The 23,197-nt window shown below is 32.6% G+C and overlaps 1 protein-coding gene across 8 annotated transcripts in view; it reads left to right on the top strand.

The window, feature by feature from the left end:
* Nucleotides 1–9,834, top strand: part of LOC148943554 (serine/threonine-protein kinase PAK 3-like) — a 90,220-nt gene extending 80,386 nt beyond the window's left edge. For all 8 annotated transcript variants that reach the window (XM_089101846.1, XM_089101844.1, XM_089101845.1 and 5 more), the window contains one exon: nt 5,100–9,834. In XM_089101846.1, coding sequence (XP_088957972.1) covers nt 5,100–5,252 — 153 coding nt within the window. In that variant the 3' untranslated portion in view covers nt 5,253–9,834. The remainder of the gene's footprint in view (nt 1–5,099) is intronic.
* The last annotated feature ends 13,363 nt before the right edge of the window (nt 9,835–23,197 follow it).

The raw sequence follows: 23,197 nt of genomic DNA, 5'->3' as shown, positions 1-23,197 counted from the left end.
CGCGTAATTCTTTCTTCTTCATTTTTATTTTTGACACGTTCTGGTTCTTGGGGCTGCTTGTCTTATAACCTCGTTTTTCTTTCTTTTTAATTTTGGATCTTCATTATTTCATACAATTTATCAATACCCTTTTCTTTAGCTGCTTGGATTGGTCTTGGTTGTCTAGGTTGTTCATTTTCAGCCATTAGGAATTTATGTTTTTCGAGTTGACAGCTTGATCTTGTCATGTTTAATGGTTCAAATTTTCTTCTTGTTTAAACGAATTATGATTTTTAATAATGGTAAATTTGCTTTTTTTAGGTCGTTATTGGCATTTTTTTATTGTGAAAATCTTGCTGTGAAACTTTATACTTAGCTAAGCTTAATCTGGTTTTATTTTCGTAAGATTAACGTGCTAGAATAATAAATGTTCCAATGTTTAGAGGGTCATAAAGAAATTTTGTGCCATTGCCATCTTTTTAAAGTTATCTTGCAAGATAAAAAAACTGATCGAATATTTCAAGGGTTTTAGGCAAAAATTTTTATTTATGAGAAAAATAAAGGGTTTAGGGTTTTAAGGAAAATTTATTTTTTTTACTTTTATTTTTAGTCTATTCATATAATAACTGAGGAATTATTCTAAACATCAGCGTGTTTTATACTATTATGGCTGTAACATGTATACATCCTTTTTCTAAACTTTCTTTTTTAATTCATTTCAATCCTTGTTGTCGCAAATCTTCTAAACGCAAATGTCTTTTTTCTTCACTGTTGCGTTTCACTCGTTCTGGTTCCCGCTGTCGCTTATATTCTAACCGCTCATTTGTTTATTCTTCATTTTGGATTACTTCAGACACTTTTTCAATGCCCTTTTCTTTAGTTGTAGGGATATGTCTAGTCTCATTTGATGGTTCAGGCTGCTCATTTTCACCAATTGGGAATTTACGTTGCTCGCGTCGTTCTTTTGGTCTTATCAAGTTTGATACTTCAGGCGCTTGGACAAAATTTATTTTGGTTCCAACGAATCATCAATGAAAACAATTGTAAATTGTCGTTGTTTGGGTCTTTCTCTAGGCTTTTTTTTATAGTTATATGACTGCTAGGTTTTGAAAAATATAGACTAATAGATCTTTTTAGACATAGCTAGTTTTTATGCTATTAATGACAGCAGTGAAATAGATAAGAATGGTTTTTAATATGACGTCTTTTATGGAAGCTATAGGTATGAAGACTTATATTAGTACATGGTGTCATTGCAATACTGATCTATATAAATATATCGTCACTCACGTGAATCTTTTGTGTCCAAAATTAAGGCTCTTAACGAAGTTTCTCAAACTCGTGACCTATCTAGATCTTTCAATTATAACTAATTCATAGCAGTTCAGTCATGACTAAATTTTGTTGAGACGCACGCTTGCTCAAAAATTAGCAAACAACTGTTTTACCATTTAACTCTTGAGTAGTTTTCGTAGAAGTTCGTTTATTATGTCCGAACTTAAGACTCAATCATATAATCAAACACCAACGCTTTTTGAAGGTATAATAAATGACATTTAATTATATCGAGCCCTGTCAATTTAAACCATCAAACATCCAGTATAATTATGGTTAGTTATGGTTTATTTCTATGGGCCCTGAGTGTGTGGCTAAACAAACACAATTTAGGCCATTAAATCGTTTGCGGAGTAATCCTAATTACCGAACTGTAGAAATTTAAGTAAGAATTACACACTGATAATTCACCGTCGAGCTACAGATTTACCATATGTAGCTATAGATATGTTGCTGGTTTCTTCTTTTTTATTATTACTACAACCGAGTTTTTACCAGGTCCGTTGGTGTACCGGACTCAGTAAATAATATGTTTTTCCAATTTTTCCCTCAGGTGGTATCCGCGCCAAGTGCCAAAAATGATTAGAGAGGTGATGTGCCTCTCGAACTGCAAGGGTGAATCATAAAAATAGAGGTTTTTTGGTGGATACGACTGCTAATTCCCCCTTTCTAAATTATGGAAGAAACCATAAATATTTAGAATTTTAAAATGTGCCATAAAATGAAAATAAGAAATATTGCCATTTCAATCCTGGTAAAGGCGAAACTCCTGGTAGTAGCCTACTTGGTAATTGATTTTTATTTCACATCGAGATTCAATAGCGAGAGACTGCAAACTAAGTGAGAGTCATTTAAATATTTGGATGTTGATTCAAAATTGATAGTTTTTCAAGATGATACCTCAACATATTTGTTTCCATAGTATAACTTGCATCATTTCACAACAATTACCTTCTCTCTCCCACTCTTTCTCGTAAGTCAGTTTTCTTTGATGCATAGGGCTTACATAGCCAAATTTGGTTTTATTCATTGCTTTGATGGAGCGAAATTCCATATCTTTGGACCTGTCCAAAGAAATTTTCATTTCTTGTACAAATACGCTGTGTACGAATGTTTGGCTAAGATATATCCAACAGATAAACCATCGAAGCTGTAAAATTCAAGTTTGGTATGAAAGACAATAATATTCGATTATAATCAATCTTCAAAATCTTCCTTTTCTTGCTGTGAAGATGCATAAAATGACGTCATAACTTAGAAATAAATTTTATTTAGCCAAAGTTGGCTACGCCTATTGAGTTGATCGGTGTAAAAACTTCTCATCTCTCTTTTGGGTTAAGAAAAACAGTATTGTCTTATTAGTTCTGTCGGGTTCGGTCGACTTCTATGTCTTGATGAATGATGTTTTTCATATTAAAATCGGTTCTTTGTATGTTACTAGTTTTATTCGTATCATGAGATAGGGAATATCCAATCTTCGTTTCCGAAATACGGTACTTGTTAATTATTCAGGAAACACTCAAGTTCTTGATCTGAATGTCAGATCTCGGAAAACCGGCTTAATAGCCACAAAGGCAAGTGACGGGTGACAGAATGCATTCGACATGAAATTTGGGCTATATATTTGCACATTAGGGGGTGGGGGTAAAGTATTTGGACAATATGAAGTTAGAAAACGATTCTTACTTCATAATATGCAGAATAATTGTAGCTAACACATTTTGTATGCAGAACCGCTATACTTAACCTCTCCCCCCCCCCTAATGTGTAAATATATAGCCCAAATTATATATGTTGAATGCATTCTGTAACCCGTCACTTGCCTTCGTGGCTATTAAGCCGGTTTTCTCCGATATTACATTCATATCAAGAACTTGAGTGTGTTCTGAATAATTAACAAGTACCTGGAATACTTTTCTTAGATTTTCAAAGCATTAAATTCTCCCTTTAAATTAGATTAGACCAGGCTCCCTTTCATTAGGGTTTTCAAAGCCAAGACCTAATTTTTCGAGACGTTCTAGATTTCAGCTATGTGGTGTGCCTTTTTTTTTACACTGTTTGAACGAGACATTAACATGTTCTTTCCTTTTTTTTAATGTGTTTTTATTTTGGATGTACTCGAGTGCTCTTTTTTTTCAAATTCCAAAGCAACTTGCCTGGACTGTAACAAAAGAAGAAGAAGAGAAACCAAACATATGTTATTGTCAATTTTGTGAGTATTGGTACTTTTCAGTGTCAGTTTTGTGAGTAAGGAAGCATTGATGTTTTCATTGGTTTCGTTACTTTCGATGTAGTTTCTTTGGGAAATCTTTGCTTTCTTCTTATGGTTGACTTATAAAAGTAGTGTATTTTACGTCTGTTCGTCATGTATGCGAATACTGTAATTCAGAGGCTTCCGTCTCGCTCCACCTCGATTCATTTATGATTATTCTATTCCGTCCCAGTCTGTTTCAGGACTTCAGCATTGGCGAGCCTGCCAAACAAAAAGAGTGGTTTTGCCTTTATTCATTTAGTTTCCTGCTTTTGCAGGAGGTAGTGTCCTTTATTAACAGTGAGCTGAACAACAGTAAAAATATTTCGGCTTGAATTAGAAGGACTTGTTTTTATTTTCTCAGTAAGGTCGATTTTCTACTAATGTTAATAAGACATTTTAGGAACATAGATTAGCAGTCATTTTCAAAGCACCTTTTGGTAACACTTTAGTAATGAACGATGTGACCTCTATGTATACGTAAGGTAAGGTTTGGTGATTAACATTAGATGAATTATTATGTTTTTGTTGCATGAAAAATCACAGCTTATGTCTGAATTTGCTTCGAAAGGCAATCTTTCTGAATGTCAGTGGTTGGTCTCACGTGGCGTAGATATAAATACTTTTGACAATTATGATTGCAGCCCTTTGCATTTGGCTGTAAAAGGCAACCATATTCAATTAGTTAAATATGTTATCGAAAATGGAGCGGATGTAAACGCCAAGTCCTTGTTTGATTTATCAGCGTTACATTTTGCAGCTCGTGACGGGAACCTTGAAATTTGTCATGCCAAACCAAATTCTATCGCTATGCAAGGATGGACTCTCTTAATAGCTGCCGCTAAGTTCCACCATTATGATGTAGTTGATTATCTTTTAAAAAGCGGCGCAGACCCAAATGCAGCTAATGCTATGGGGAAAACAGCTCTGTGTTATGCTTGTGAAAGGGGAAACCTTGAAATGTGTTGAGTACTTGAAAAATTTGTTGGATTTGCTTTAGTTTAATCAATGATTTTTGTATGCTACCTGCAGTTTCAGCCACAGTCGCACTAACACTTCCTACACCCGTTGGCCCAACCAAGTCTACTAGGCCTTGTTTTATCAAACATGGGGGGGGGGTTGAGGAAGGAACAGGAGCTAATCAACTCCTCTTAATAGTTGGAATCCTATATAAGCTTTTTTTGGTTCATAAATCCTATCGATAGAACGGTCAACTCTTGCGTTCGGTTTGTATTTGTGTCTAGGGTAAGAACGTTCAATGAGTCTGTTAAAAATTATTGTCTTATGACGAATGATGTTTGTGCTCTCCTCGTTCGATGGAAAAACGTCATGTTTTAACGGAAGGCCTCTCATAATTTATTTTTATTTTTCTGGAGATGGCGTCACTACTCTGTTGTCTGGTATGGGGTACATAAGATTTTTTTTTTTGGTAGAATATCGAATACTTAGACTAAGAAGACACTCTCCATTTACAATTTATGCGTCGAAACACTCATCATTTGCATACTTAACACCTTTTATGTTTTCATTGCAGGGTTTTCTGGATAGATGTCTCCAAATTGAAGTTGATGCCAGAGCCTCATCTTCTGAGTTGATATCTCACCCATTCTTAAAAATGGCCACAGATCTTAAATCTCTCAAAGCAAACATAATTGCTGCCAGAAAGCAAAAACAGTTGTATGGCTGAGTAAGACTAGCCCATGACCCAAGTTTAAATATATGTTAATGTGTCTTCCGCCGTCACAAAAATTGCAATTTATCTGTTTTTAGTAGCATAGATTTATAGTTAATGATTGTATATATGCTTATCCACGGAAGTTAGTTATAACTTCTATTTTTTCCTAAAGTATAGTTCAACTTATCGGTATTTCATACTAAGTGAAGTTACAGTTCTCGTAGCATTTGCTGTTCCTACTTTTAACTATTCAATTTATTCCTATTGTTTCGACTTAAATATGCAAAAATTGCTGCATTTATCCCACTTCTGGACTGGCTTTTCAATATATATGTCCTTGCATTGACCCCGCCGACCACTTTCGAAGGGAAAAATCTTAAAAAAGATTCCGTTTCACGAATAGCAAAAATTTCCAAGAATCGTGTTCAATGCGTAAAAGGTTCGACACTATCAGGTATCGAATGGGAACAAGGCTTTGTTCTCTAAAATGGTAATTATTATCAAATGAGTGCAGCGTTCTCAGATGTCGTTTTTTTACCAATAAAATTTGACCTAGTCATAGGACTAAAGAAGGCAGTCATCACCATGTAATTTATATAAATTAAGGCATATACTTTATAGGTTACTATAAAGTAATGACTGCTTAAATTTACGATATCTCAATACTGTTTGCATTAATTAAAAAAAGATATATGTATATTTCAAGAATAGAGTTTATGACCAAAACTAAGTATAAAATATGGGTGTACGTGTAGATTCACCGCCGTTCAGTTCAATCCTCGTTCAACTTAACCCCTATTCAGTTCAACCCCCGTCTAACTCAACCCCATTCAACCTAACCTATCCAATTGCAATGGCCAAATTTAATCGGGGTTAAGCTCAATGAGGGTTAGGTTGAATGTGGGCTGAACTGAGGGAGGATTGAATTGAACAGGGTTAAGTTAAATGGGGACTTAGTCGAAGGGGAGTTGAGTTACATGGGGACCCAAATTATGATGTTGAATAATGATTAGTAATCGTATTCTTTAATCTAATCTTTTAATCACACAAAAGTTTTTTTTTTTTTTTTTACATTAAACTGTGGATGATTTTGGGACAATATTTTTTGCTTGTGAAAGAGAGATGAGGTTGTTAAGTTCAATTGTTTTAGTTGTTCTGATCGGGCTCTGGATATTCTAATCGGAGAGATATAAGCTTTTCAAACACTTTTGTTTTATTCAACGATAAAACTAATCTAAATGGCTATATCTGTTCTGTAATTATTTATATTCGTGAAAAACTATTTTTGTATCACTATTGTATTTTCAAAAGTTGATAATGTCTTTCAGCTTATTGTAAAATTGTAGGGTGTTAGCGTAGGTGAAAGTACTTACTGTCGTGATATATCTATTTCTGCAATTTTTCCTAAAATTTTGTCCTTTTAGCACCTTGTCTCTAGATTGTAGATTCTGAAAACTTTCGAAAATTGAGTAATGCAATTTTCTATCTTTTTTAGAAAGTAAAGCTGTATTACATACAGTTGCCTTTGACGTAACAAAAATATTTGTTTATGTTTGTATAATGTTAACCTGCATTCTTCCAGTAAAATGCCTCCTGCTTATAATTTTATTTGAGTTTTATGAGAAAGTCAAGAAACTTTTCCATGGTTTTCCATTGATCTAAACTATAGAACCAATGTTTCATATCTCATATTGAGAAACTTACAAAGCGGAAATTTCAGTGGTATTACGGTTTATCAGTAGATTTCCAAGAAGGGGGAGGTGTTTAATAGCCAAAAGTGCGTTTTAAGCCATTATATTTGAATTCTGTTATTTTGAAATATCCCTGAGGACTAGTTATCGGGTTTCAAGGAAGGACTCTCTGTGTATGCTGATATGATAGGAGAAATGGCTTATATTTCATATTTACCACAAATACCAAAAGGTGCTTATTAGGCATGCAGTGTTTGGCTTTTTTTTTCTTTTTTGTCACTAGTCTTCCAAAGTTATCTTGTATGTATGTCGAGTTGCATTGTATGTTTTCCTTTTTGTGATTTTATGCATTGTCTCCCTATCTGTAGTGGTTTTTAAGCACGCAACTCTAATACAACTGTGTTTGTCTTTACATATTGTAAAATCCGTCTGAGAAGCAGATGCAGTTTTAGAGGGGGCAGAGGGTGCGCTTGTCCCGGGCACAACATTTCTAATAGATAATCTAACATTTTAATCATTTTGTAATTTTTAAATTTTATTTTTATTAAAATAAAGTAAAACGCAGTTGGCAGTAAGTCTAAGCAAATTGAGTCAAAAATTTCCATTTTTCCCACATCTTTTCCCACATAAAGTAAGAAAAGTCTGATTTAAACAAATGTAAAATTTTGTGAATAAATGAAAATTTTGTTATTAAATTAAAAACTTGTTAAAATGGGGTGTGAACATTTCTGGGGAACAGGTGAGGGGGAGGGGGTAGTCAAGATTTTGCCCCGGGCGTCAGAGAAACCAGACTCCCCACTGCTGAGAAGTAAGTTCCTTCAATTTATAAAACTGTACCTTCTAAACTTTGCACATTCTCTGTTTTAATGAGGTAATTTGAAATGAGTATTACTGATTACGGGCTAGTGGAAAATGTTTTAAATTGAAACCAAATACTAAAAACTGAACAACGGGGGGGGAAGCTATTTTGTCCATTCTTTATTTTCTGTATAAGGACAAATTCTCATACGGATCTCATACCTTCCTTGCCTATTTCGTGCAACAAGTTCCGAATCACTGTGATTATCTTTCAGATCCATGATTCTGATCTCACACCGGAAAATGGAATCTGAGCCCACTTACGAAGTTAAAATCTATTTCGTCTATATCCCATTCTATTATATCAGTATTATAGAGTTGAGGGATTACCCTAAGTTTTTAAAATGGATGTCTGATGTATTTTGTTTGATCAATGACATAGATTAAAGCTCATATCGAGCTCCTTTTTGAAAAATAAGTTGGTGCGTTCCCAAGAATCCTCTGATGGAGCATTATTGCTGAACGCACTTAAAGAGGCGCATTTATCACATAAATGGGTGGGGATACCAGGGTTGCCACCACGGTCAGTTACTAAAGTGATACAATTGCCCAAATTTGCGTGCTAAACAGCGATTTTCGGTGCTACAGCAAAAAATTGACTGTAATAGTGCTAAAATAGCACTTTCGTGCTATAGATGGCAACCCGGAGCACGTGCTATAGTGCTACACGTAATGACATAGGGCTAAAATAGCACTTTCGTGTTACAGGTGGCAACCCTGACCAATAGTGGTTGAAGAAAAGATAGGGTTCATTTGTAAGTCTAGGCAAATTTTATTTTCCATTTGGACACCACGCTCTCCCATAGTCTTCGCTGTTTCCCTTAGGATAAAATGAGTCAGGTAAAATGGTGGACTGTCTGGTATAATCGTACGTAGCGTCCTGTGGAAATGAAGCCATGTTATTCAACATCACAGTATCATTTTTGTAAAAAAAAAAATTGTATTCAAACTCCTTCCTGCAAGAACTTTGTTCTTTTTCTCTTCTATGAAATATTGAAAATGTCAGGAGCGGCCTTTTGTATTTTTCACGGTATTTTGATGTTTTCTGTGATTGATAGTGCTTTTTTGCCCAATCGTGACAAAAAAGGTGATTTTCAATATATTCAGTACGTTTTCATTTTTATTAATCTCAAGGTTCTCTTGAAGTCTGTAATTTCCTAACTAATCTTCTCTAGCATCATACTTTTCTATCATTTACTTATTCTTCTTTTGTCAGTAAATTGGGATGCATTGACATCAATAATTGAAGATTCTCCAGGACTTGTAAAAGATTAATTTTGCATCGTGTCGAAATGTCACAAAAACTTATTATTAATAATTGTTTCAAGTCGTCATTTATCTTATTTTTGAGCTAAATTTATAGAAAGCTCATTGATAAAAACATGTTATTTATATGTGTTTGAAGCCATCATTAATATATTTAGGAACGGGTGTATTATTTTTTTATTTTAGATAGTTATACCAAGTAATTTGCTCCTAATTATTTAAAACAAATAGGTAAAAACGATGTTTGTCTTTGATGACAATGTGATTGTTGCTACCATTTGGTTGAGGTCCAAGGTCTTTCCTTGACTTAAAGTATTGTCTGAAAAAGGACCCTTAACTAGGAAAAAACAATTTCAGTGTATTCTATTGGTGTTATACTGTTATCCCCCACTCCCAGTTTTTTTTTCGAGTGGAGTCCTGATTGTGGTTGGATGGTTAATGTTGTCCCACTAAGAGTACTTTCAAGCCCTTAGTAATTCCATTGTAGTTATTTCCTAACTATATTTTTTACCAGGTAATTTGTTTGTTAAAGAAAACAAACATCGTATCTCCTTTTGAATTTTCTCAAATATTTGTTTTATGAGCTTGTTCGATCTTGTCTCTGAATAGTACATATTTTACTAGATAGGAAAACTTATTCTTCCCCTTCATTGAAAAATCGAAGAAAATGACTACCGGTATCGCTATTTTAAGTATTTCGATGTTCAAAAATATTTGCATTGAGTTTGTTGGGTATAAAGAGCTTTATCTGAGAACAAGGCCGTATCCAGGGGGGGGGGGGGGGGACCCGGTGGGACCCCCCCCCCCCCCGAAATTTTTGACCGAGTCGAAAATTAGTCTAAAAAATACCTGTTAAGACAAAACTTTACCAGAAAAAAATATGCTCCCACACTAAATACTGTCGCATTTTGTGGGTAAACGGTTCTGATCAGCTTAAGCAGGATGTTAGACAAAGTCCACGGGAAAAAATCGGGTAAAAATCCCCCCCCCCGCGAACAAAAATCCTGGCTCCGCTCTTGTCTGAGAATCTTTCAGATATGTTCATTAAAAAACAAAATCTTAAAACTATTCCTATTGAAAACACAGTTCTTAGTTTCTGTTTTAAAATCAAGAATTTAAATACAGTTTAAGATCTGTTCAGAAATCAATCAATTTATTAATTAAAAAAAACATAATCAGTTAATTATTTTCGACTCAAAAGCATAGCTTGTGTGAGCCGAAAAACAAATATGAAATCATAGATTAAAAATGTTTGTTGGAGTGGTTTTACATTGGCTAAGTAGGTGTACCACATCGATTTATTTAAGATCCGTAAGAATGTAGACTTCTTTCAGATTCATAGATTATTTTAAGTGACTAATCATAGACTATTTAACGATTTTCTTTTAAGTAACCTACGTTGTATTATGAGAATGTGAAACCGCTAAGTCATAGAGAGACGAAAGAAGAGAAAGTTCCAATAAGTTTCATTTTTGTAAATTACCTTGTCATCTTCTTTGTAACAATTTCCATGGAATCCGGCTGTTAAAACCAAGGGGTTGATATACCACTTTGAACTAACCTGTTAAGAGGTTTTAATAATGAAAGCTATTGAAAAAACTTATTTTATATCTTACGGCTAACCCTTCTTTTGTGAAAAAAAGATATGAAGTAGATTTTTCTTGGTTAATAGCATAAGCAGTGGTAAAATACTGAAATTCTTACTTTTTTTTTGCAAATATGATAAAGGCTTGCATTAAAATATACAATAGGAATTTGGTTAAAAAAGATAAGTGCAGAATAATTCTTACCACATAAGCCTGTTTTTACTTTGACGTTTTTGGTTTTTTTGTTGTGTTTTTTTTTTTCAAGTCCTACTATGTTCATGTGTAAAAAAAAATTATGGTATGAAAGGTTTGTAATTAAACATTAACCACCTCCCCCCCCCCCCCCCGCCCGTCCGCCCGCCATAACTATTGATATTTTAGGGAAATTGACAGAAGAAACATCCCAAGTATAACTCATAAAACAGAAACGTCAGATAATAAAATGTGAAAAATAAAAGATGGTAAGAATAAATCATATCGCTTTAAAAATTTGTGCGTTCAAAAAGGGAACTGGAATTTTAGATTGTGATTTAACTATAATGGCTCGTCTATCATTTTGTACAGATTGTATGTATATGTGTTACAATGTATATTAACACTAAGTAATTTTGTTGAACAACTAAGGATTTATCATTTAAGTTTTCTCGTCTTCCTTCAACCTCTACCCATGAAATTTGTTAGATTTTATGGAATTGGCAGGAAAAAGTATATTTTGTATAAAAGGTAATTTTGTTGGACAACTAAGGATTTATGATTTAAGCCTTCTCGTCCTCCTTCGACCTCTGCCCATGAAAATTGTTAGATTTTACGGAATTGGTAAGGAAAAGTATCCAAGGTAAACTTGAAAAAAAAAAAAAAATATATATTTATTAACAATGTAGCCGGCTACCCCAGTGGTAGCCGAATCATATAAAATAATAAACTTTAAAAAAGAAAAAGATGAAAAGAGCTATATAGGGACAGTGGTAGTATAAAACGTTAACTCTTAAGACACAGAAATTGCAGAAGATTAAAAAAAAAACAGTCTATAGAATCTTGTGGATTTTTTTTTTACTGTTCACTATAACTTTTTTTTAGCAAGAAGAACTTTCTAAGACGTTAAAGGCTTAAAAAAATACTGAAAGCTGTAATTCCCATCTCTTATGTAATTTAGAAAACGAGAGATACATAATTTAATAATCAAAATCCTAATGGTCTAAGAAATTATTTAATCAAAATCTTTAAACTAATCTTAAGAACCGAAGTGAAAAGAAGAAAGAAAACAGATTTAACGTATCGATCAGGTGGTCTCAGATTAGGACCGAGTTTCTCAGTTGGTTTTTCATTGGACCCTAAGGTTCTGAGGAAGATTCTATGAGGAAGAATGAGATACGGTGAAAGAACATGGAAGATATATGTACAGTGATATAGGTACTATGGACTGGTCTTTAGATATGTACTATATTTTAAGAATTTCGCAAGGGTAAAAAATTGCCTGGTTTACAAGGACGCAACATAAACCCTGGTTTGAGAAAAAACAATATAATGGTTGTGTAGAACCGCAGGGGCTATAGGCTGATCGTCAATACAAGACAACACATATTTAAAACTAGCTAAAGAGCATGTCGGATGAGTGACATAAGCAATAAATGTATACTCTCTTGTGAGCATTGGAAACCGATTGTTTACATTGTGCAATTGAGGGAATACCCACATTAGGTTCGATACTGGTTGTATAAGGTCATGGGTTGTTATCAGATTAGTGATTGGCTTAGAGTTACGAACACTTACCAAATGTATAAAGCAAGATAAGCTGTTATTACAAGCAGGTGCAATTGGCGAATGAAAGGTAATGAACGATTAATACTGACTAAAGACTAAAATCCCACATACAACTAGGGTATTTATTGCTAGTTTATGCAAAATTGGAAAAAAAGGGCATTTGAAGTTCGTTGTTGTTAAATTTGTTGGGTTTGCATCGGTGCTTTGTTTACAAATATCAAGTTTATTTAAAGATAAGATTCTAAATTATTTGAGAATATCACTTGCTCAAGTACAAAATTATGTGTGCCATTATTTTATATTTCTATACCTACTTTGTGTCACTAGTCAGTGCCTGTGTATGTAAGAAGGGACCATATTGTCATGTAAAAATTTGTGCAATAAAGCTTTGAATCTTATATTATGCTCCTGATTTGATTAGGGATGTTTCAAGCATCAATCCTATTTCTTTTTTTTAGTAAAAAAAGGCTTATATTTCGTAGAGTTCATTTGTGTGTATCTAGCTTTTAAATAAAATTTCAGTCAGGATTGATTGTTCGCAAAGGAAAATTATGAATTCGAATGTTATGCTTTAGAGTCCTAATGTTTTTTAGTTGTACAAAATTACTATGCTGTTGTCATTGCGACGTACTGTTTTGCAATGAGAAGCATTTTAGTCTTTGTATAGTAGGTTTTAGGAATTCAAATTTCTTACAAAAGATCTAAAGCCAAACTGGCATATTTTGAGAAAATCTTGAACAACGAGTCTGTGACAAGTAGAAAAAAAAGAACAATCAAACCAGTATTTTCCCTGTATACACCAGACATCCTTAGCATTGAGAAAAAAAGAAAATATACACCACAAAAACTCATATAGAAAGAAGAAATCCAAAGTGAATAGGAATAAATGAAAAATCACACCAATATATACAAAAGCTCGAAACAATATTATTGCTTCTATATTGCTATACACGTTTTTCACTCAATTGTATTTTATAGTAATAGCCGTAGCCCCTCATATAGAATAATTTTTTTTTTTAATTAGTATACTCGTGAAATGTTGATAGTTTTTTTGGAAGGGTCTGGAAAGTACGCTTTATTGCAAGAGCTATAATTCCCAAAAATGTTGGGTTGGGGGAGGAGATATGTAGTTTTGAAGTCTAGAAGGTGGATCTTTTTATTTTTATTCAGCAAAAATACCAAAAAATGGTATTTTGCCCTCCCGCCTCTCAATTGACGTGTCAGCCTCGTGGTATATACTATGTTCAAGATGTGTGCAGCTGCCCTCGAGTTGAAGTGCTTCTACAAAGTGATTTTCAAGGAATTAAGAAAAGTCTTGGTACTTATGCATTATGCGGTAGCCTACTCAACGTTACCGCTATATACTGTATAAGGAAACCAGTCAAAAGGGTATTTGCAATAGACAAATGGATCGCAAAGCGTGGTTTATCATTGAGTTTACAATATTTAAACTATTGTTTTTTGGGATTTAGGGAGGGGGAAGGTACCTAGGTTAAGTTAGGTTACGTATTTAATATATACTATGCTTTGCCCCCACCCCCCTAATGTGCAAATGTATGGCCCAAATTTGTATCTAAATTATTATATATTCATCCTATTTTATTTCATTAGCATTAACCAAATTGACTTCTTTCGTGGCTACCGTATAATGCATAAGTACCAAAGTTTTTTCCAAAGTCATTGCTATTAATGGTTTGGCAAGAAATAAATTTTATTTCAATTTTCCTTCTTTTCTGGGTACTTTTCTCTTATCTTTATCAAAATATTATGGTTCTATAGAATTTTTGCCAATTTATATGTGTGTGACTAAAGCAAACAAAGTAAATTTTTTGCAATTTCCTAGTCTGTATATTTCTTATCTGATATTCTTAGGATAAGGCATGTATAAGCAACATGAATAAGCAACAGGGCTTCTTCGAAGGATTTCAGACAAGGATTTATTTTTTATATCGTGATAAAAAAAAATTATACTTTAACACTGATAAAAGTAAAAAATCGCTAAAATCAAGGTTACGTGAGCTGGTGAATTGTTTAAGAGTTACCAAGTTTTAGAAGAATTGTCATCAGGTGTCAAGTCGAAATCATTAAGTCTATGCTTGTGGGTATGGTTATTTTATTTAACTAAATGAAATTTGAGGAAACTGAATTTTGTTCAATGTATGCATTTCACCTGCATAAGACACAAACAAATATTTGGGTCTCTTCTACATATTTTCTAAATGAAGTAGATGGCAGTTAGCACGCCACATCGATCTTTTTTTCAGCGCCGTAAATCCATTCCCAGGTCTCCAATTTAACGCTCTAAATTATTTCTGTAGCATTTTGTCTCAGCCCTTGGCGTCGATGCTGAAAATAAAAGCAAAATCTATTGTTTGGATTTGAATATTTTTTACAAGAAACAAACGCTAATGTATGTAGGCTATATTTAAGTTTTTAAAAGACTTTCCTGGTTAGTTCTTTTAACTTGAGCGTTTCGTTTTTTAATTTAATCATTTAAAGCTGGTCTCTAATTTAGGCATTTCATTTGTCAAATGGAATTTTAAGACACAGTTGATAAGGTATACTTTTACAACAAATTTAAATAATAATTTACTCTAGAATTGTATGGCTAGAGAGAAGAGAAATTATTCCAATAAACGGATGCTGTCTCAAAAATCTCCCTTTATTATTCCTCGCAAGTGAGGTTTGAAATATGTGTTCTAATATTAGAAAAACAGGGTAATTTAGGCGCAATTGTATGCTGTTTTCATAATCTTGTTATTTTTTACTTATTTGTAACCCACACATGCAAGCAAACAAACAAAAATATACAGGTAGAGTAATAATAAGAAAAATCAGAGAAAAATATACAAGCAACGAAAAATTGGACAAGACAATGGTGAAGAAACAAATGCACATACGCCATACCCGAGGGTTTCTTATGTTGTATATTAAACTTCAAAATAAAATCCCAAACACCAAATTATTCACTAGAAACTGATTTTCTCTCCACTGTGGAAGATAGAGAAGAAATTTGCAACATTTCAAATAATTTGTGCGAATTCTGTTCAGATCACTTATCTTAAGAATTGGGGGAGATTTTGAATCATATAGGGCAACGTGAGCACAAAAGGTGCAGTCAAGTTTTGGCCAGGGCAAGTCTATTTATACCTACCTCGGTTCGTAACAATTTTTTCAGAGCCGAACTGGATCTTTTTACCAATCATCCTGTATACGAAGGTGTATTTTTTTATTTTTTTTTGTAAAAAATAGCATTTCATTTTCAATAATATGTTTTGTTTCCTGAATAGGATTTTCGGCCATTGCAATTTCGACGGTGTACTTTTTGTATCGATCTGACGCCGTTTTTTAGGGGTTTCAGGCTAATTTTTGAAATTCCGTTAATTTAATATTTTAATATTAAAACTAATGTAGATAATAGTTACCATTGCGGAATCAGCTAGAAATGGATATTCTTTCTAAATTGCATTTTTTTAAACACTTTTTTTTACTTTTTGGCTACTATGGGCCGTGGTTCGTCCTTTACAAGGTTTTAGTGAGTTAGGCAACAGTGCACTGGCGCAAACTCGGAACAGGGTAGGAAATGCTAAGCCACCGGAGAGAATGTTCAAAACGGATATGGAAGTTTTACGATATTGGGGAGTGAAAGTAGCACAGTTATTGGAGAGAAACTCACATTTATCTATATTTGGCAAAAGGCCATTATCAGAAAAAAAACAACAAGAACAGTAGAAACCGTGTGGGAAGATCATTCTCGAAACGGCTGTTCAAAAGCACGTCGTCGCTATATGCAAGATGAGAAACATCAGCAAAACGAGAAAGTCAAGTACCTGGGAGCTTAGCCACAACACATGAAATACAAACCTTAAAATGGGTTGGAAGATGGGATTACACCTCTTCGTCTCGTAATAGTAGTACCTTGTGCATTAGCACGTTGAAGAAAATAATCAGAATATTGAAAATTTAAGAAGTTTTATAACTAAACATTAACCCCAGGAATATGAAGAGAAAAAAGAAGCAAACTATGGACCACATTTCCGAAAGATTTGGGGCACCAAAAACTACCATTTTGTGGGAAGAATTATCAAGGAGCAAAAAAGATGGAATCTTATGCACGTGCTGACAACTCACCCCTCCCTGATAGGTAAACTGGTTCTTACCCAGATTTCTATTCTTACTCAAAGAAGGTAGATGAATATTCTCAAAAACCTTATATATATAGCGATATAGCAAAGTATACTACTATGTTTATATAAAGAAAAATCGAATGATGAATTGTCACTTTTTAAAGTTAATGTAAGTGAACAACAAAAAACTCTCATGTACACAAGAAGTACTTCCATCAATTGAAAAATGATAGTATATCTTACTCACACACCCCTTTGAATCGTTCCATAGTAACTTTACACACAACATTCCTCATCCATCTATTTATAAGTAGAACCCCCTTATCCAATACAAGACGAACAAAGCTGCTGCCATCTATAATCGGTTCTAACCGTACCTAACCGCATAGACAATGTTATTGATCCACTAAGGGGAACAGATTTCTCGGAAATTGATTGCGTAATCGACTAGGACAAGAGGGGAACTAGATTTCTGGGAGATGGATTTGCATAATCGACTGGGACGAGAAACATGAGAGGATTTCATTTTTAAATATGGCTTCTCTGGTCTTTAGGTCTGAGAGATAAATTAATATTCTATTTTTAAATATGGCTTCTCTGGCCTCTAGGTCTGAGAGATAAATATTAATATTCTATCGAAGCCATAATAGTGTAACTAGGAACACCCTAGATTTTTTCAGAAATTCATACGAGATCAAGACAGATTGAATATATTTTACGCGGGAAATAATTTCCTGGGAATTTCAAACGTGAAATCGCAGGTATGCCGAAACAAAAGAACACGCAGGAATTACTTTTAGGGGATTATTTGGGCGAAAAAAATTAATTGGCATTTTAGGGATTTTTTGGGTGAAACAGTTTGAGACATTATAGAAGATGATTTGGGGTGAAACTCTGTGGTCGTTATAATACACAAGTTCCATTTGAACAGTGTTGTATGGTCCCCTACCCAAACCCCAAAGGGGCCCTTGCCCAACTTTTTGCCCCTCCCCATTTTTTTAAAAAAATTTTTGGTGCGGTTGAGACACAGAAGGGCCCCCTCCCCCAGGCCCCCTCCCCCAGGCCCCCTCCCCCGGTCCCCCAAAGGGCCCCCTCCCCCCGGCCCCCCATTTTTTTAATACTTTTTTATTACGCACTTGAGACACAGAAGGGCCCCCTCCCCCAGCAACTTTTTGGTTCCCCCCAATACATCTTTTCAGAACAAGTTCTTTACGTAATGTCCCTCATAAACCAATTTTACAACTTGAAGTACTCATCCTTATAACCCACAACTTTACATTATGGCTTTTTGAACACCCAAACACCAAGCAATACTTTTTAAAAGGCTTTATTATATCTTTTCAAAACAAGTTCCTTTCTTAATATCCCTCTTAAACCTATTTTACAAGTTGAAGTACTCATCCTTTTCACCCAAAACTTTACCTTACGGCTTTTTGCATACCCCAACACCAAGCAATACTTTTCAAAAGACTTTATTAAATTATTTTAGAACAAGTTCTTTTCTCAATGTCCCTCCTAAACCAATTTTACAAATTGAAGTACTCATCCTTTTCACCCACAACTTTACTTTATGGCTTTACTTTACTTTATGGCTCATGACGGGAAATACAAAGACAATTGTAAAAAAAGCTAACGGCGCAATCCAAATGCTAAAAACACTAGAAAAATTTCGAGTTCCTAAGGACAAGCTGAAACTAATATTTCATATTTTCATCCGCCCCTTAGTTGTATATGCTTGTCCGGTTTGGCACTTTGCCCTTACCCAGGATGAAATTGATAAAATAGAACGAGTTCAGAAGAGATCACTGCAAATCATTTATGGCGGTTCCCCTCTTCCTTACTCCTTTTACCTCAAGGAATTTAAACTTGAATCCCTTTCTTCCCGCTGAGAAAAATTATGCCAAAGATTTGGCTCCTCCCTCCTTTAATATCCCATCTACCGATCATTCCTTCCCCCACCTTTTGTCCCTATAAGATCTCGTACCCCCAGGGAAGAGGCTCAGAAGGTTTCGAAACTATCCCCAGTCCAATGTAACACCATGCGCTACAGTAAAAGCTTTGTGCCAAGCTTTGTGAAATATTACAATGATCTCTAGTGTTTTTATTGTTTAGTTTTATTTTATCCTGACGAAGTTTTATCAGACAATTTTATTCTCAATCTCAAGTGTTTTTATCCTTTAGTTTATTTACTGACGAAGTTTTATCAGACAACTTTATTTTGCTAATTATGACTAAGAGACATCATATTTGGGCTTTGCCCACGAGAGCTATGTCTTGTTTTTGAATTAAATGAATTTGAATTTTGAATTTAAATAATTTGAATACCACAACACCAAGCAAGACTTTTCAAAGGCTTTATTATATTTTTCAGAACAAGTTCTTTTCTTAATATTCCTCTTAAATTATTTTACAATTTGAAGTACTCATCCTTTTCACACACAACTTTACCTTACGGCTTTTTGCATACCCCAACACCAAGCAATACTTTTCAAAAGACATTATTATATTATTTCAGAACAATTTCTTTTCTTAATGTCCCCCCTAAACCAATTTTACAAGTTGAAGTACCCATCCTTTTCACCCACAACTTTACTTTATGGCTTTTTGAATACCCCAACACCAAGAAATACATTTTAGTTTTAGTTAAGTGTCTTTAGACTTGTAGTTTAGTTTTAGCTAAGAATTTTAGTTTAGAATTTTAGCCTAGAGTCTTAGCTTAGAGTTTTTCGTTACAATTTTAGTTTAGTTTAGTATTAGTTAAGAGTTTTATTTTAGAGTTGTAGTTTACTTTGAGTAAAGAGCTTCAGTTTAGAGTTGTCGTTAAGTTTTAGTTAAGAGTTTTAGTTTAGAGTTTAGAGTTTTAGCTTGGAGTCTTAGCTTAGATTTTTAGTTAGAGTTATAGTTTAGTTTAATTTTAGTTAAGAGTTTTAGTTTAGACTTTAGAGTTAGAGTTTAGAGTTAGAGAGTTTAGAGTTATTAACTTACAGTTATTAGCTTACAGTTATAGTAGTTAAGAGTTTTAGTTTAGAGTTTTAGTTTAGAGCCTTAGCTTAGAGTTTTAGTTAGAGTTATAGTTTAGTTTAGTTTTAGTTAAGAGTTTTTGTTTAGAGTTTAGAGTTTTAGTTTAGACTTTAGAGTTTTAGTTAGAGTTTAGAGTTTTAGTTGAGGATTTAGAATTTTAGTCTAGAGTGTTAGCTTAGAGTTTTTCGTTGCACTTTTAGTTTAGTTTAGTATTAGTTAAGAGTTTTAGTTTAGAGTTGTAGTTTAGTTTTAGTAAAGAGTTGTAGTTTAGTTTTAGTTATGAGTTTTAGTTTAGAGTTTAGAGTTTTAGCCTAGAGTCTTAGCTCAGAGTTTTAGTTAGAGTTATAGTTATTTAATTTTAGTTAAGAGTTTTAGTTTAGACTGTAGAGTTTTAGTTTAGAGTTTAGAGTTTTAGTTATAGTTTAGTTTAATTTTTGTTAAGAGTTTTAGTTTAGAGTTGTAGTTTAGTTTTAGTTAAGAGTTTTAGTTTAGAGTTGTAATTTAGTTTAGTTTTAGTTAAGAGTTTTAGTTTAGAGTTATTGTTTAGTTTTAGTTTAGAGTTTTAGTTTGATGTTAGCTTACAGTTTTAGTTAGAGTTATAGTTTAGTTTAGTTGTAGTTCAGAGTCTAGAGTTTCAAGTTAGACTCTCAGCACTTAGAGTTTTAATTAGAGTTATATTTTATTTTAGTTTAAGTTAAGTGTTTTTGGACTTGTAGTTTAGTTTTAGCTAAACGTTTTAGTTTAGAGTTTTAGCCTAGAGTAATAGCTTAGAGTTTTTTATTGCACTTTTAGTTTAGTTTAGTTTTAGATAAGAGTTTTAGTTTAGAGTTTCAGTTTGGTATTAGCATACAGTTTTAGTTTAGAGTTTCAGTTTGGTATTAGCATACAGTTTTAGTTAGAGTTATAGTAGTTAAGAGTTTTAGTTTAGATTTTAGAGTTTTAGTTTAGAGTCAAAGCTTAGAGTTTTAGTTAGAGTTATAGTTTAGTTTAGTTTTAGTTAAGAGTTTTTGTTTAGAGTTTAGAGTTTTGGTTTAGACTTTAGAGTTTTAGTTAGAGTTTAGAGTTTTAGTTTATAGTCCTAGCTTAGAGTTTTATTTCTATTTTAGTTTAGTTTAGTTTTAGTTGAGAATTTAGAGTTTTAGTTTAGAGTCTTAGCTTAGAGTTTTTGTTAGTTATAGTTTAGTTTAGTTTTAGTTAGGAGCTTTAGTTTAGATCTCTAGATTAGTTTTACTTAAGAGTTTTAATTTAGAGTTTATAGTTTTAGTTTACAGTTTTAGTTAGAGTTATAGTTTAGTTTAGTTTTAGTTAAGAAGTTTAGTTTAGAGGCGTTATTTAGTTTTAGATAAAAGTTTTAGTTTACAGTGTAGAGTTTTAGTAAAGAGTTTTTGTTTAGAGTTTAGAGCTTTAGTTTAGATCTCTAGTTTAGTTTTACTTAAGAGTTTTAGTTTAGAGTTTATAGTTTTAGTTTATGGTTTTACTTTAGAGTTTTAGTTAGAGTTATAGTTTTAGTCTAGTTTTAGTTAAGAGTTTTAGCTTAGATATTGAAGTTTTAGTTTTAAGTCTTAGCTTAGAGTTTTAGTTAGAGTTATAGTTTAGTTTAGTTTTAATTAAGAGTTTTAGTTTAGAGTCTTAGCTTAGAGTTTTAGTTAGAGTTATAGTTTAGTTTATTTTTAGTTAAGAATTTTAGTTTAGAGGTGTTTTTTAGTTTTAGATAAGAGTTTTTGTTTAGAGTTTAGCTTAGAGTTTTAGTTAGAGTTATAGTTTACTTTAGTATTAGTTAAGAGTTTTAGTTTAGACTTATAGTTTAGTTAAGAGTTTTAGTTTAGAGTCATAGTTTATTTTTAGTTAAGAGTTTTAGTTTAGAGTTTAGAGTATTAGCTTAGGATCTTAGCTTAGAGTTTTAGTTAGAGTTATAGTTTAGTTTTTGTTAGTTATAGATTAGTTTAGCTTTTGTTAAGAGTTTAGTTAGAGTTATTGTTTAGTTTAGTTTTAGTTTTGAGTTGTTGTTTAGTTTTAGATAAGAGTTTTAGTTAAGAGTTTTAGTTTGGAGTCTTAGCCTAAAGTTTTTGTTAAAGTTATAGTTAAGGCTAGTTTATTTTAGTTTGGAGTCTAGAGTCTTAAGTTAGGGTCTTAGCTTAGAGTTTTAGTCAGAGTTTTGAGTTTTAGTTTAGAGTCTTAGCTTAGAGTTTTAGTTATATTTATAGTTTAGTTTAGTTTTAGTTTAGATTTTAGAGTTTTAGTTTCGAGTCTTAGCTTAGAGTTTTAGTTAGAGTTATAATTTATTTTAGTTTTAGCTAGGAGCTTTAGTTTAGATCTCTAGTTTAGTTTTACTTAAGAATTTTAGTTAAGAGTTTATAGTTTTAGTTTACAGTTTTACTTTAGACTATTAGCTAGAGTTATAGTTTTAGTTTAGTTTTAGTTAAGAATTTTAGTTTAGATATTGAAGTTATAGTTTTGAGTCTTAGCTTAGAGTTTTAGCTAGAGTTATAGTTTAGTTTAGTTTTAATTCAGAGTTTCAGTTTAGAGTCTTAGCTTAGAGTTTTATTTAGAGTTATAGTTTAGTTTAGTTTTATTTAAGAATTTTAGTTTAGAGGTGTTGTTTTTAGTTAAGAGTTAAGAGTTTTAGTTAAGAGTTTTTGTTTAGAGTTTAGAGTTTTAGTTAGAGTTATAGTTAAGAGTTTTAGTTTGATATTAGCTTACAGTTTTAGTTAGTTTTAGTTTAGAGTCTAGAGATTTAATTTAGAGTGTTAGCTTAGAGTTTTAGTTAGAGTTATAGTTAGAGTTATAGACTGGGAATATTTTTATTGCGGCTTAAATACAAAAAAGTTAGGTTTCTCCACGTTTAAGTTAAGTTCGGCCAGGTTATCATGAGAGCTCACGATAACCTAACCTAACCCCACTTAAACATGGAGACACCTAACTGTTTTGTATGTAAACTGTAATAAAAATATTCCGAGTCTAGCATTTCAAAGAAAAAATGTATTCAACACCTAGCTCTTTACGCTAAACTAAAACTCTTAACTAAACTACAACTCTAAACTATAAATCCAAACTAAAACTAAACTAAAACTACAACTCTAACTAAAACCCTAAAATAAAACTCTAAACTAAAACTCCTATCTAAAATTAAACTACAACTCTAAACAAAAACTTTTAACTAAAACAAAACTAAAAGTCTAAATTAAAATTCTTAACGAAAACTAAGCCAAACTATAACTCTAAATTAAAACTAAACTAAACTATAACTCTAACTAAAACTCTAAGTTAGGACTCAAAACTAAAACTCCAATCTCTAAACTAAAACCCTTAATTAAAACTAAACTAAAACTATAACTCTAACTAAAACTCTAAGCTAAGACTCTTAACTAAAATTGAAAAAAAATATATTTTTAACTAAAACTCTAATTTCAGATGTTAAAGTAAAACTCTAAACTAGAACTTAACTAAACTACAACTCTAAATTAATATTCCTAACTAAAACTAATCTAAAACTATAATTCTGACTACAACTCTACCTTAAGATTCTAAACTAAAACTCTAAAATCTAAGCTAAAACCCTAAACTAAAACTCTTAACTAGAACTATACGACACTATAACTCTAACTAAAACTCTAAGCTAAGACTCTAAACTAAAACTCTAAACTCTA

The sequence above is a fragment of the Artemia sp. Qi Xiang Cuo genome, chromosome 15 (genome assembly GCF_049724085.1).
Source record: "Artemia sp. Qi Xiang Cuo chromosome 15, ASM4972408v1, whole genome shotgun sequence".
Taxonomy (NCBI): Eukaryota; Metazoa; Arthropoda; class Branchiopoda; order Anostraca; family Artemiidae; genus Artemia; species Artemia sp. Qi Xiang Cuo.
The sequence above is the reverse complement of the archived record's forward strand: the minus strand, read 5'-3'. Positions and strand labels throughout refer to the sequence as shown.